Below are 12,278 nucleotides of genomic sequence, written 5' to 3'. Positions count from 1 at the left end.
TAGCTATGTTCATTGCAGCATTATTGCAATATCCATGAGGAAGCAATATAAATGTCTATCAAGGGATAAATGGGTAAAGAAAATGTGGTATATTCATGGAATAGAATATTATTCAGCCTTGACAAAGAAGGGAATCCTTAAACATTGAGTCCGTTATACTAAGTGAAATATGCCAGTCTTGAAAAGATACGAAAAAAATACTTTATGATTCCACTTATATGAAGTATCTGAAATAGTTAAACTCATAGAAACAGAAATTAGAATGGTGGTTGCCAGGAGCTGGAGGCAGGGAGCAATGCAGGGTTGCTCAATGGATACAGAGCTTCAGTTTTGCAAGATTAAAAAAAAAATTCTAGAGATCTGTTACATTGTTATGTAACTGTACAGATAAAAACAGTTAAGATGGTACATTTTATGTTATGTATTTTTTCTACCACAATTAAAAAAAATAAACTTAGAAAAAAGCGAGAGGAGAGCAGCCCTATGGTGCACTCTTGTTCGGATTCATTTAGCTAAAGCCGAGCCTTGCCACGTCTTTCATCCAATCACAGGGTCTCTAGAGCCTCCACCTTCCTTTTCCCACGACAGGAATGACCTCGTGGCTCCGCTAGGTGTCGCCCGGCCGCGGGCCACCGTCTCCCCGCCTTTCGCCCCACCCCCAACCCCGCCCCTCCGATTTTCCTCCAATCGCAGTCTTGGCCCCGCTCTCTGCCCCAGCCTTTTCCTGCATCCGGGCCTGGAGGGGTTGGATCTGAAAACTAGCGACCAGCATGGAAGTTCAAGACGATCCCCAGTCCGGTCCCCGCTGCTCGTCGTCCTCCCGGGACGGCTCCGGGGTCTCGGTGTCCAAGGAGCTGCTAACAGCGGGCAGCGGCGGCCGCGGAGGTAAAGGGCAGGTGACGGCGGCGCGCGGCTGTTCCCTGCGCAGGCCTGGCACTAAGGAGGGAGCCCCGGGTATGGTCGCAGGACTCCTGCTTGCCCCCCAGCCGCTGGGCTGGGGGATTGTGCATCCGGCCTCGGGACCGGGTGTAGTTCCTGTATTACGCACGGTCATGAACGCCCACCGCCGAACGCCGTAGCGAGACACCTCCCCTAAGGGGGCGGCTCTAAGGTGGGCCCTGGGTTTAAGCAGCTGGCTGGTAGGGGGAGCAGATGAATATTATGAATTAACCACCCTCTCTGCGCAGATGCCCACAGAGCCACCCTTAGTGCCGGTCTTTTCTAGAGGGAGACGGGTCCAGAAAAATCCTCATAGGATTTCAGACACCATAATAGAGAACTAAAAAGCAAGTGTTCAAATCCCAGCTCCACGAATAATTAATTAGCTGTGGAACTTTAGGAGACTTGTTTACATTCTCAACGCCCCAGTTTTTACATTTGGAAAATGGAGGTAGTAGTACCTATAGAATTTTTTTTTTTTTTGAGAAGAATGCGCCTAAGATATTGAGCACCTTCTCATTAAATATTAACTTGAAGAAAAGATTGTGTGAGAACCCAGAATATCAGAAGAAGTTACAGTAATAATAGCCAGAGCTTCCGTACTTACTATGCCCCAGGAATTAATTCACCTCTCTAATCCTCCCGACTGCCCTGGGTAGAAGGTTCTGTTATCCCTGTTTTGTAGATGAGGAAACTGGGTTCTGGTGTATCGTACAGATAAGTAACTTGCTGGAGATTGTGTGGCTGGAAAGTGGCAAAACTGGGATTTGAATCCAATCGGCGAGGCTCCAGAGTCCATGCTCTTTACTTTTAATCCAGTTGCTAAGGCCTAAGGTATAAGCAAGGAATGCTGAGCTGCTGCTTTGATGGTGAACAGGATTTTTATACCGGAGTGAAGAGATTTTCTTCTTCTCCACCAGGTGTTGGAAATAGGGTGCTCAAAGCCTTGAGTTTTGAAGGACAAGCCTTATTCTCTGAGCTCTGATGGGCTGGAGAGCTAGGTTGATTTGAGGAGTAGTGAATGTTGAAACTGAATAAATGGAATAGGGAGGGGACAGCAATTCTCCAAAGGGCTGTTTTGTCTAGGTCGGATATCTTTGCCAAAGGGGAACTAACCAGGCAGGTGGGTTTTATAAATTAAGAAGCTAATGCTCAAAGACATTAGGTAATTTGCAGAAAATAACACAGCTGGTAACCATTTCTGACCTCACTTAACCCTTACCGTACTTTGAACTGCTTCCTGCATTCTGTCATTGCCGACCCACAGTTGTCATTGATGGATTTCTGACCCAAAAAGGTCTAGTTTAGTATGCATTGATTAGTCGGCATCAGTGGCACAGAGATGTAGGAGACAGGCTTAAGAAACGGGGGTAATCTACATGCATAAAGACCGGAAATGGAACAGAATTTGTGGAGTGTTTCTTTAGAAAAATATCTTGGGAAATGTGGAACAGTGAAAACTTGAGGGTGGTCTCAGAAAGTTTGCTGATGGGTTCCTATCTCTTTGTGCTTTAGTAAATTAAGTGTGTGTGTTTTCAGGTATATGGGACACTTTGCTCATCAACTCCAAGCCTAATTCCAGAAAGAATTCCACTCTTCAGACAGTTCGAATAGAGAGGAGTCCCTGTAAGTACCCTTCCCCCCGCCTCTCTCTCTCAAGATCCCTTTCTGGTGTTAAATTCTGCCTAACTAAATGGTTATTTGATGGGACAGTGTCTGCCTTTGTGGTCAGCTATCAAGCCAGAGTCCAGCTGAGCACGTCTTACTTGGGATTTACATTGTGAAGTTAGTGTACAAGGATAAAATTTCTTATATTACTTCCCTGCTTTAAGAGGGTAACTTTGTGGGATGGATTTTTGGAAATCAAAACCAATTATTCTTGATCTCCTTGGAAAATTTTTTTCTAGGTTACTGAGTCCCAAATTTAATATCCATGTATGGGAAAACATCACCATATTCCATTAAATTGGACATAATTATTTAAATAGTAAATGTTACTCATACATGACATAACAGGGCCAGTTCTCTTCATTAATTACTCTGATACTGCTGTACGCACACCCAAATATACATACCACTCAGATTTTGTTCATATAGCCTTCATGTAATACTCAGCATCTGTGTAATTCCCTCTTAATGTTTAAAAAAAAAGAAAACACAAGAATTAGTGAAAGCAATGTAACTAATACATGAGGTTATCATGTCTATAAACTAAGAAGTCATGAGTATTCTGAGGTGGGGAACTTAACCATAGCATGCGCTAAATTTATAACAGCTAAAGTAACTGCATGGTGGCTCTCTACTCAAATATGAGCTTTTGTATGAACATAAGTTTTCATTTTGGGGGCTATATACCTCAGAGTGGAATTGCTGATCATATGGAAAGTGTACTTTTTATAAAGAAGAACTTGCCAAACTATTTTCAGAGTTGGGTGCACCACCTTGCATTCCCACCAGCCGGGTATGAGAGTGTAATTACTGCACATCCTCACCAGCCCACGGTGTGGTCTGTCATCTTAATTTTAGCTATTCTAGTGCTATGTAGTGGTATTGCAGTATCTCCTTAATTTGTTTTCCCCTAGTGACTGAAGATGTTGAACATCTTTTCATGTGTTTATTCACCACTTATATGTCTATTAAAGGTTAATGGATATAGAATTCTAGGTTGACCAGTATTTAACATATTTTTTTTAATCATTCAGTATTTTAAAGATGTTGCCCTGCTGTCTTCTGACTTAAATTGTTTTTGATGAGAAGTCTGCTATCGTTCTCATCTTCGTCATGTATAGTTCTTTTTCTCTCTGGTTGCACTTAAGATTTTCTTCTTTGAAAGAAAGAGGCTGGAGGAATAACTCTCCCAGACTTCAGACAATACTATAGAGCTACAGTCATCAAGACAGCATGGTATTGGTATAAAAACAGACATATAGACCAATGGAACAGAATAGAGAGCCCAGAAATGAACCCACAAACTTTTGGTCAACTAATCTTCGACAAAGGAGGCAAGAATATACAATGGAATAAAGACAGTCTCTTCAGCAAATGGTGTTCGGAAAACTGGACAGCAGCATGTAAAACAATGAAGCTAGAACACTCCCTTACACCATATACAAAAATCAACTCAAAATGGATCAAAGACTTAAACATAAGACAAGATACAGTAAACCTCCTAGAGGAAAACATAGGCAAAACATTGTCTGACATACATTTCAAAAATTTTCTCCTAGAAGAAATAAAAGCAAGAATAAATGGGACCTAATGAAACTTACAAGCTTCTGCACAGCAAAGGAAATCAGAAGTAAAACAAGAAGACAACCTACGGAATGGGAGAAAATTTTTGCAAATGAAACCGACAAAGGCTTGATCTCCAGAATATATAAGCAGCTTATACAACTCAATAAGAAAAAAATAAACAACCCAATCCAAAAATGGGCAGAAGACCTAAACAAGCAATTCTCCAAGGAAGACATACAAATGATCAATAGGCACATGAAAAAATGCTCAATATCACTAATTATCAGAGAAATGCAAATCAAAACTACAATGAGGTATCACCTCACACCAGTCAGAATGGCCGTCATTCAAAAATCCACAAATGACAAATGCTGGAGAGGCTGTGAAGAAAGGGGAACCCTCCTACACTGCTGGTGGGAATGCAGTTTGGTGCAGCCACTATGGAAAACAGTCTGGAGATTCCTCAAAAGACTAGGAATAGACTTACCATATGACCTAGGAATCCCACTCCTGGGCTTGTATCCAGAAGGAACCCTACTTCAGGATGACACCTGCACCCCAATGTGCATAGCAGCACTATTTATAATGGCCAAGACATGGAAACAGCCTAAATGTCCATCAACAGATGACTGGATAAAGAAGAAGTGGTATATTTATACAATGGAATACTACTCAGCCATAAAAGCCGACAACATAATGCCACTTGCAGCAACATGGATGCTCCTGGAGAATGTCATTCTAAGTGAAGTAAGCCAGAAAGAGAAAGAAAAATACCATATGAGATTGCTCATATGTGGAATCTAAAAAACAAAAACAAAAACAAACAAACAAAAACAAAGTGTAAATACAGGATAGAAATACTCATAGACAGAGAATACAGACTTGTGGTTGCCAGGGGGGTGGAGGGTGGGAAGGGATAGACTGGGATTTCAAAATTGTAGAATAGATAAACAAGATTACACTGTATAGCACAGGGAAATATACACAAAATGTTATGATAACTCACAGAGAAAAAAATGTGACAATGAGTGTGTATATGTCCATGAATGACTGAAAAATTGTGCTGAACACTGGAATTTGACACATTGTAAAATGATTATAAATCAATAAAAAATGTTAAAAAAAGATTTTCTTCTTTATCACTGGTTTTCACCAATTTGATGGTGATGTGCCTTGTCATTTTCTTTGTGATTCTTGAGCTTGAGGTTTGTTGAACCTCTTGGATCTGTGGATTTATAGTTTTTTTTTTTCAAATTTGGGAAATTTTTGGTCAGATATTTTTTAAGTCCCCCTTCTTTCTCATCTTTCCTGCAGGGACTTTAATTACACACAGTTTTGCTACTTGAAATTGCCCTACAGCTCACTGATGGCTTGGTTTTGTTTTGTTGGTCTTGGTGTTGTTTCTTTTGGTCTTAGTTTTTGTGTTTCATTTTGGATAGTTTTTGCTGTTGCGTCCTCAAGTTCACTAATCTTTTCTTGTCTAATCTGCTGTTTAATCCCATCCAATTTATTTTTCAAATCAGATATTGTAGTTTCCATCTCTAGAAGTTCAGTGTGAGTCTTTTTTATATCTTTCATTTATCTCCTTATGGTGAGGAATGAGAAGAATTTACTTGTTCTTTTTCTCTGCTTTCTTGAATACATGGAGTATATTTATAATAGCTGTTTTAAGTGTCTTATTGCTGATTCTATCATCTGTGTCATTTCTGGATCTATTTCTGTTGATTTTTTTCTTACTTATGGGTTGTATTTCCCCGCTTATTTGCATGCTTGGTAATTTTTTTATTAATTGACGTATAGTCAGTTTACAATGTTGTGTTAATTTCTGGTGTACAGCATAGTGACTCAGTTATATATATGTTGTTTGCTCATTTCTCTGGGGATAAAAAAAAATGCCCCAGTGATTTCAGGTGCATCTGCATCCGGGTGTTCAGTGTCATCAGGGATCTGCTGCTCCGTATCTGTTGGTTCTGCTTGTCTAAGCATTGGCTTTGTCTAAGCATTGGCTTTGTCTAAAACAAGCTCATCCCCAATGTATAGCAAGTGGGCCAGTTTATCAGCAGCTGTAGGCTTACATTCAGCAGCTCACTCAAGCCGTTTACTCCGAAAGAAGGGATGTCTTTCTCAGCAGTGCAAACCAAAGTCCCAGGGTGATATCTTATTGGCCTGACTAGATCACGGTGTTGCTGAACCAAATCAGAGTGGCCAAGGTTGTAGAACAGGTAGGCATGAACAGGGTAGGGACAAGAGTGACTAAGAGTGACTCTTAGTTTAAAAGGAAAGTCGGGGTTATGTTATCAGAAGAAGGGGAACAGATGTTGGGAAGGTCCAAGAAACCTCTGCTCATGCCCGAGGTAACTCAGAGGTGGAACTGGAATTCTGTTAATAACCTCATCAGTCTGACTTCAGAGCCTTGTGCATATAAGTTCTACTGCTGCTTGTTAACTATTTGTTGAAGGCCAGCCTTCTAGGAATTTCCACTTCTGGGGGTGTATGAAAAACACAAAACTTTGAGACATAATTGCTGAATTGATAGTCCTACTGCTTTAAGAATTCAGAAGATGATGGAGGTCTTTAAAATGGAAGAGATTTGAAAGATTTTTTAAAATTATAATTATTGTTATTATCAAGTTGAGAAGTGTTTTACAAGAAATTCTAGATTTTGAAATTTGAAGTTTGGCCAAATACTAACATAAATATTGATAAACTATATTTCTTCTCCTTAGTGTTGGACCAAGTACAGACCTTCCTCCCACAGATGGCTCAGGCAAATGAAAAGCTAAGAAAAGAAATGGCAGCTGCACCGCCTGGTCATTTCAACATTGAAAATATTGATGAGACTCTTGGAAAAGTTATACAAATGGTAACTATGGTTTGTTTTCATTTCATAAAGTAAAAATTACCAGTATGTATCATCACGCATACTGCGTGAAGAGAAAGAACTTTTTTTTTTTTAATTTTGGGAGGTAATTAGGTTTATTTATTTATTGTTTTATTGGAGGTACTGGGGATTGAACCCAGGACCTTGTGTATGCCAAGCATGTACACTACCACTGAACTATACCCACGACCAAGAAAGAACTTTTAAAATTTTAATTCCAAGGGTTGTTTTCCTTTTTTAATGCAAAGTCAGCTCATGTTTCCAGTACCTCATAGGTACTTGGTCATTTTATGATTAAGGGTCTAATAGATCAGTAAGCTTCCCTGGGTGAAGTTTAGGAATTTAGTAATTTGCAATCATAGGGAAGCTTTTTCAAGTCAAATGTTACATTTGTTATCTTGAAGCATTTATTTGCTAAATGTCCTAATTGGATTTTTTCTTATTTTTCTCTCCAAGGCCCAAAAGAGGCATTCATAGTCTGATTCATTGAGAATGCAAAAATAAACGATGTGTAAAACAGAGTAACTGATTACATAGCCACCTGTGAGAATTGCCTCTCCATTTAGGCTCATATCTTATTTCCACACTGGAATTCCCTTTATTCCACTTGTGTCTGGACAAATCTGACACCATTGTTAATAATAATACCTGATTTGTCATCAAATCTGTCAGCCCTATCGCCAGAATATACCCCAAATCCAGCCATTTCGCACGGCTTCCACTGCCACCAACCTCGGTCTAAGTGATTACGGTCTCCCCTGTGGATTATCCCATTGATTCCCCAACCAGTCTCCCTGCCTCCACCCTTTCTTCCTGGAGTCTTTTTTTCACACAGTGTGTGTGGCCCACAGTTTGGGAACCACGGGGGTTCCCATCACATCTCTAGTAAGTTCAAAGACCCCCATGGGCCTGTGTGATCCTGCCTCCAGCTCTGTACCTGACCTCATCTCCCACCCGGCCCCTCGTTTACTGACTTCAGTCTTGTCTTCCTGCTCCACGCCTTTCCCTGTTTGTAGACTGCCCTTCCCCACATTTCTGCATCTTCACTCCCTCCATCTCTTACTTCTAGTCACCTCAGCAAGAGGCCTTCCCCGATGGCCTGATTGTTAGCTTATTCTTTTTTTTCTTTTTAATTTTCACTGCCCTACACTGTGCTTTATATGTGATTGTTTATTGCCTTTCTTTCCCAACTACAACAGAGGTCAGCACATGTTTTCTGTAGGGGGCCGGACAGTAAATACATCAGGCCTTCTGGGCCATGCCATCTCTCATGACTGCTCAGTCCTGCCATCTCAGCTGTAGATGGTACTTAAAGAATAGACAAGTTTTACAAATTTCATTTATAGACACTGACATTTGACTTTCATATAATTTTCATGTTTCATGAAATACTCTTTTGATTTTTTTTCCTACCACTTAAAAATGTAAAAACTATTCTTAGCTCATGAGCTGAACAAAAGCAGGCAGCAGGGTAGGTGTGACCTGCAGGCTGTAATTTGCCGTCTCCTGCTCAAAAACATAGGTTCTACAAAGGCAAGGATTTTGTCGTTATCGTGAAGTCTCTAGTCCCTAGTGCAGTGCCTGGTTCGTGTTGATATTTATTGAGGGAATATTGTTCAATACATTCAGGATAAATAGAATTAGGTTGTGGGGGACTTTTTAGACTCGCACTGAATATAGATCATTATGGTCGACTCTGGCAACTAAAGAGTAACAGTGCTGTATTGCATTAAAAACTTTCTTGTCCTTCGTGTTTCAGTATTTGTGCTAAATGTTGGTTGCTCCATAAGGTGTCGTTAAAACTTTTTAGGGAACTGCCCTGAAATAAATTTCCCACATGGTGTTTTTTTGGCAGGATGTGGCCTTGTTTGAAATGAATCAGTCTGATTCACAAGAAGAGGACTGTTCAGAAGAGAATTCTCAAGACAGTTCAGAGGACAGTTCAGAATCTGAGGATGAAGATGACAGCACCTCTTCTGAAGTCACCATCGATAACATCAAGCTTCCTCATTCAGAAGATAGAAAAGGCAAGATAGAGGTATTGGACAGTCCTGCCAGTGAAGAAAAGAAATAGGGAAATAAATGATCTAAGAAAGAGGTGATAGAGCCTGCTAATTCTGTGAAAGAGAATGTGGTTCCCTAGTTATTTTGCATTTCAGATATCTATGGTGCTTCTATGTAATGTCAGACATATTTTGCTTCTTGGAGAAACAGAAGCTGGGTTTTAAAGAACTGGAAGAGAGAGCCTTTGGGGATCTTTTAAGAGCAGACTGAATTTGATCTCATGCTAAAGATATGGTTTAGAAAGCTTAACTTTACATACGGTGATGAGTGAATTTGTTGGCATCTTCTTTCTTTAGCATGGACTTACAGGTATCAAACTTTATTTTAAAGTAAAAATACAAATCACCTATTTATTTTTGTTTTAAATTATCCTCTTGGATAAAACAACCTAGGTTTGTTCTTTATTTAAGGTTATTATGAAGTCAAATTTATTGCTGTCAAAATGGGTTCAGCGAGGGAGAAGTTTTTTTTTAAGATTTTTTACAAAGGGAATATTTATATTTAATTGCTGTCAGACATATCTACTTTTACTTAGAAAAAAAATCCTTTCCAGTTTGAGCTGGAAAACCAGTGCTCTGTGCTTTAATCACTGTTGGTGAGTCTGGAGCCACTCAGTACACATCGAATTTACTGCTTGGAAAATTTGTAGGTTTTTGGTGGTGTTTTTTCTTTTTTTCATAAAGCAGTTTTTTTTGTTTCAGCTATTAAAATTATTCCTCACAGTTGCCCACAGTTTTATAAACCTATAAATGTAGAGAATAGGGACACCACAGGAAGACTGGGCACAGTATATAAACATAATAACTGGTTTTCCCTTTCAAACGACAAAATGATCCTCCATCGGAGTTGCCTTTCTGCCTCATTCTTGACCTTATTAAACTTGTTTGTGATCTCATCTGCCAAGGGACTGGCTTTTCTTAGGATGTAGACCTGAGAGTTTAAAGGATTCTCCAACTGTGTTGAGCTGATAGACCTTTGTCCCCTCATGTTATAGGGTTCTCTATTAACTATTTTTTCCTGCTTCTCACATTAGTCTAAGACATCTTGTAAATACTCAGAAGATAATTCTCAGGTATTTCCCGTTGGAACTTGGAACCCAGGCTAAAGGTATGAAGAAGTGAACAAATCTGGAAACGAGACTTCTTAGCTGGGGTTATTATGTGTAGCAACAAACACAGCTGTGCTGAATTATTGGTGTAAATATTTAAAGATTGTCTTCTACCAGATAGTAATTATGCTACATTGTGGGAAGAGTTGCATTTGTCCAGTTCACTTCTTAGCATGGTGCATGGCACACAGTAGGCACTGAATGATGTTCATAAGTGAATTAGCAGGTATATGAGGATGTACAGGACATTTTAAGCCATGGTATCTATGGAGATATGAAGGTGTAATTTCACAGGAAATACATATCCAACTAGAAATAGACTGATGGTCAGGGAAAGAGACTAGTCAGTCTAGAAATACATAACTAGTGTAGAATTTTAATGTATTTCTCTCCTGTGATGGCTGTCTCATATAATACAACTAGGTGTTCTATACAGTTACAGTTAAGTCAACCAAATTCAATACCTCTGGACAGTCTTATGACAGGAGAAAATAGAAAACCAAAAATTTAGTATGTGATAAGGATGCCATTTTTTAAGTAAGTCCATAAAATGGACAAATTATTTACAGTGTCAGGGCTACTTTTAAACAAGTTTAGGTTCTAGCCTCTTACCGTGTACTAAGATACATTATATATGGATTAAAGATTTAAATATTAAAAATAGAATTATAAGAATTTCATACTAAAATATGGATGAATAGTTAATAAAAGCAAAAGCTTTTTTTTTTTAAGGCAGAACATCAAAGCCTGAAATCACAAAGGAAAAGACCAGAAAGTCCATAAATATTAAAAACTAGTGGGTGGCAAAGAAATCTAAAAGGCAAGGGACAAACTGGGAAAAATATTTGGCAATATAAGGCAAAAAGTGAGTACTATTAGTATATAAAGGGCTCTTAAAAATTAGTATAAGAAAATGACTAGTATCTCAATAGTGAAAAAGCCTTAGGACATGAACAAGTAATTCACAGGAAAAAAATGTTCAATCCCATTTTTCAAAGACATGCAGATGAAACCAAGATTGTATTTTTTTACCTGTGGCAAAGTGGCAGATGAAACAACAGCCAGTAGTCACTGGGCCCCTTCTGTGTGTCAGCCACTGTTCTGGTGTTTGACATGTAAGAGTTACCACCACTCACACATATATAAAAGCTTCTTACTGGGTCATACATTTAACATTTGTGCTCTTTATGTATGTTACACCTTAATTGAAAAACTGTTTTGTTTGTAAGCGGTTTGCTCTCCAATCTCTTGAGAACTAAGTCCCTGTAGTGCTTTGGTTGGTCTGACCCTGTGGTTCTCTGCTTGGTGCTTAGGTGTGAGATGATGGCAGCCATTTGGAGAAGGGTCCTTCTCCTGCTAAGGCTGGTGAGATGTTCTCTTCAAACTTGTGTATTATCCTTTTATGGCTCTTGACAGTTATAAATCAGAAAATTAGGTGTAATTGTCTTTAAAGCAAAAATATTCTTGATGAATCCCATCTATTCTAATAATCCTTTAATTGTGCACCAAATATGGTACTTAAAAAAACAACTGCCTTGCAAAGTAGTTTGTATTCTCGTGCTGGAATGTGGTAGGAAAGACAAGAAAAGAGCTTGAGTCTTTGATTTGTATTTCCCTCAGTGCCTGGCATGGTGCCTTTCACTCAAAATGTACAATAAATGTTCATGAAACTTTTATTTTCCCTCTTTGTGTCAGTAAAGTAATACACCTTAAACATCAGTGGTTCATAATCCTGAAGAAAAAAAGGACAAGTTTACGATCATTTGGCTTACTGATTCGTAGGCTTTTACCAAAAGTTTAATGTTGGAATCTCTGTGTGGTTGAGTCCCCTCCATTTGTTCATGGAGAACCCTTGCCAGTAAGGAAGTACATAAAGAGATGATTCCTTTCTTTTGAAGGAAAGGACTGGGTATCTTATGACTGGATGTGATTCCTGGAACTCCAACCTAGTGGACAAAATGGAGCCGCTCTTGAGGGTTCAGTCAGCACACCAAGGATAGCAAAGAGAAGCAAACAACAGAGTTATAGCATCAGATAACTGTAGTAAAGTCT

At 39.2% G+C, this 12,278-nt stretch overlaps 2 protein-coding genes across 2 annotated transcripts in view; one reads left to right on the top strand and one right to left on the bottom strand.

Annotated features, from left to right (window-relative positions):
* The first annotated feature begins 701 nt into the window (after positions 1–701).
* Positions 702–11,900, top strand: C12H12orf45 (chromosome 12 C12orf45 homolog). Its single transcript, XM_032493443.1, has 4 exons — positions 702–885; positions 2,479–2,565; positions 6,900–7,036; positions 8,910–11,900. Exons 1-4 carry the CDS (start codon positions 771–773, stop codon positions 9,126–9,128), a joined length of 558 nt encoding a protein of 185 aa, XP_032349334.1. The 5' UTR covers positions 702–770; the 3' UTR covers positions 9,129–11,900.
* Positions 11,882–12,278, bottom strand: part of ALDH1L2 (aldehyde dehydrogenase 1 family member L2) — a 50,274-nt gene continuing 49,877 nt past the window's right edge. Inside the window, exon 24 of the transcript XR_004324669.1 lies at positions 11,882–12,172. The gene's annotated coding sequence lies outside the window, so the exon portion shown is untranslated. The remainder of the gene's footprint in view (positions 12,173–12,278) is intronic.

Source organism: Camelus ferus, chromosome 12 (assembly GCF_009834535.1).
Source record: "Camelus ferus isolate YT-003-E chromosome 12, BCGSAC_Cfer_1.0, whole genome shotgun sequence".
NCBI classification, from domain to species: domain Eukaryota; kingdom Metazoa; phylum Chordata; class Mammalia; order Artiodactyla; family Camelidae; genus Camelus; species Camelus ferus.
The sequence above is the reverse complement of the archived record's forward strand: the minus strand, read 5'-3'. Positions and strand labels throughout refer to the sequence as shown.

Coding starts and splice junctions, on each gene's coding strand:
- C12H12orf45 (XM_032493443.1), top strand. CDS start 771: ATGGAAGTTCAAGACGATCCCCAGTCCGGTCCCCGCTGCTCGTCGTCC. Junction 886..2,478: donor GGGCAGCGGCGGCCGCGGAG/GTAAAGGGCAGG, acceptor GTGTGTTTTCAG/GTATATGGGACACTTTGCTC. Junction 2,566..6,899: donor TCGAATAGAGAGGAGTCCCT/GTAAGTACCCTT, acceptor TCTTCTCCTTAG/TGTTGGACCAAGTACAGACC.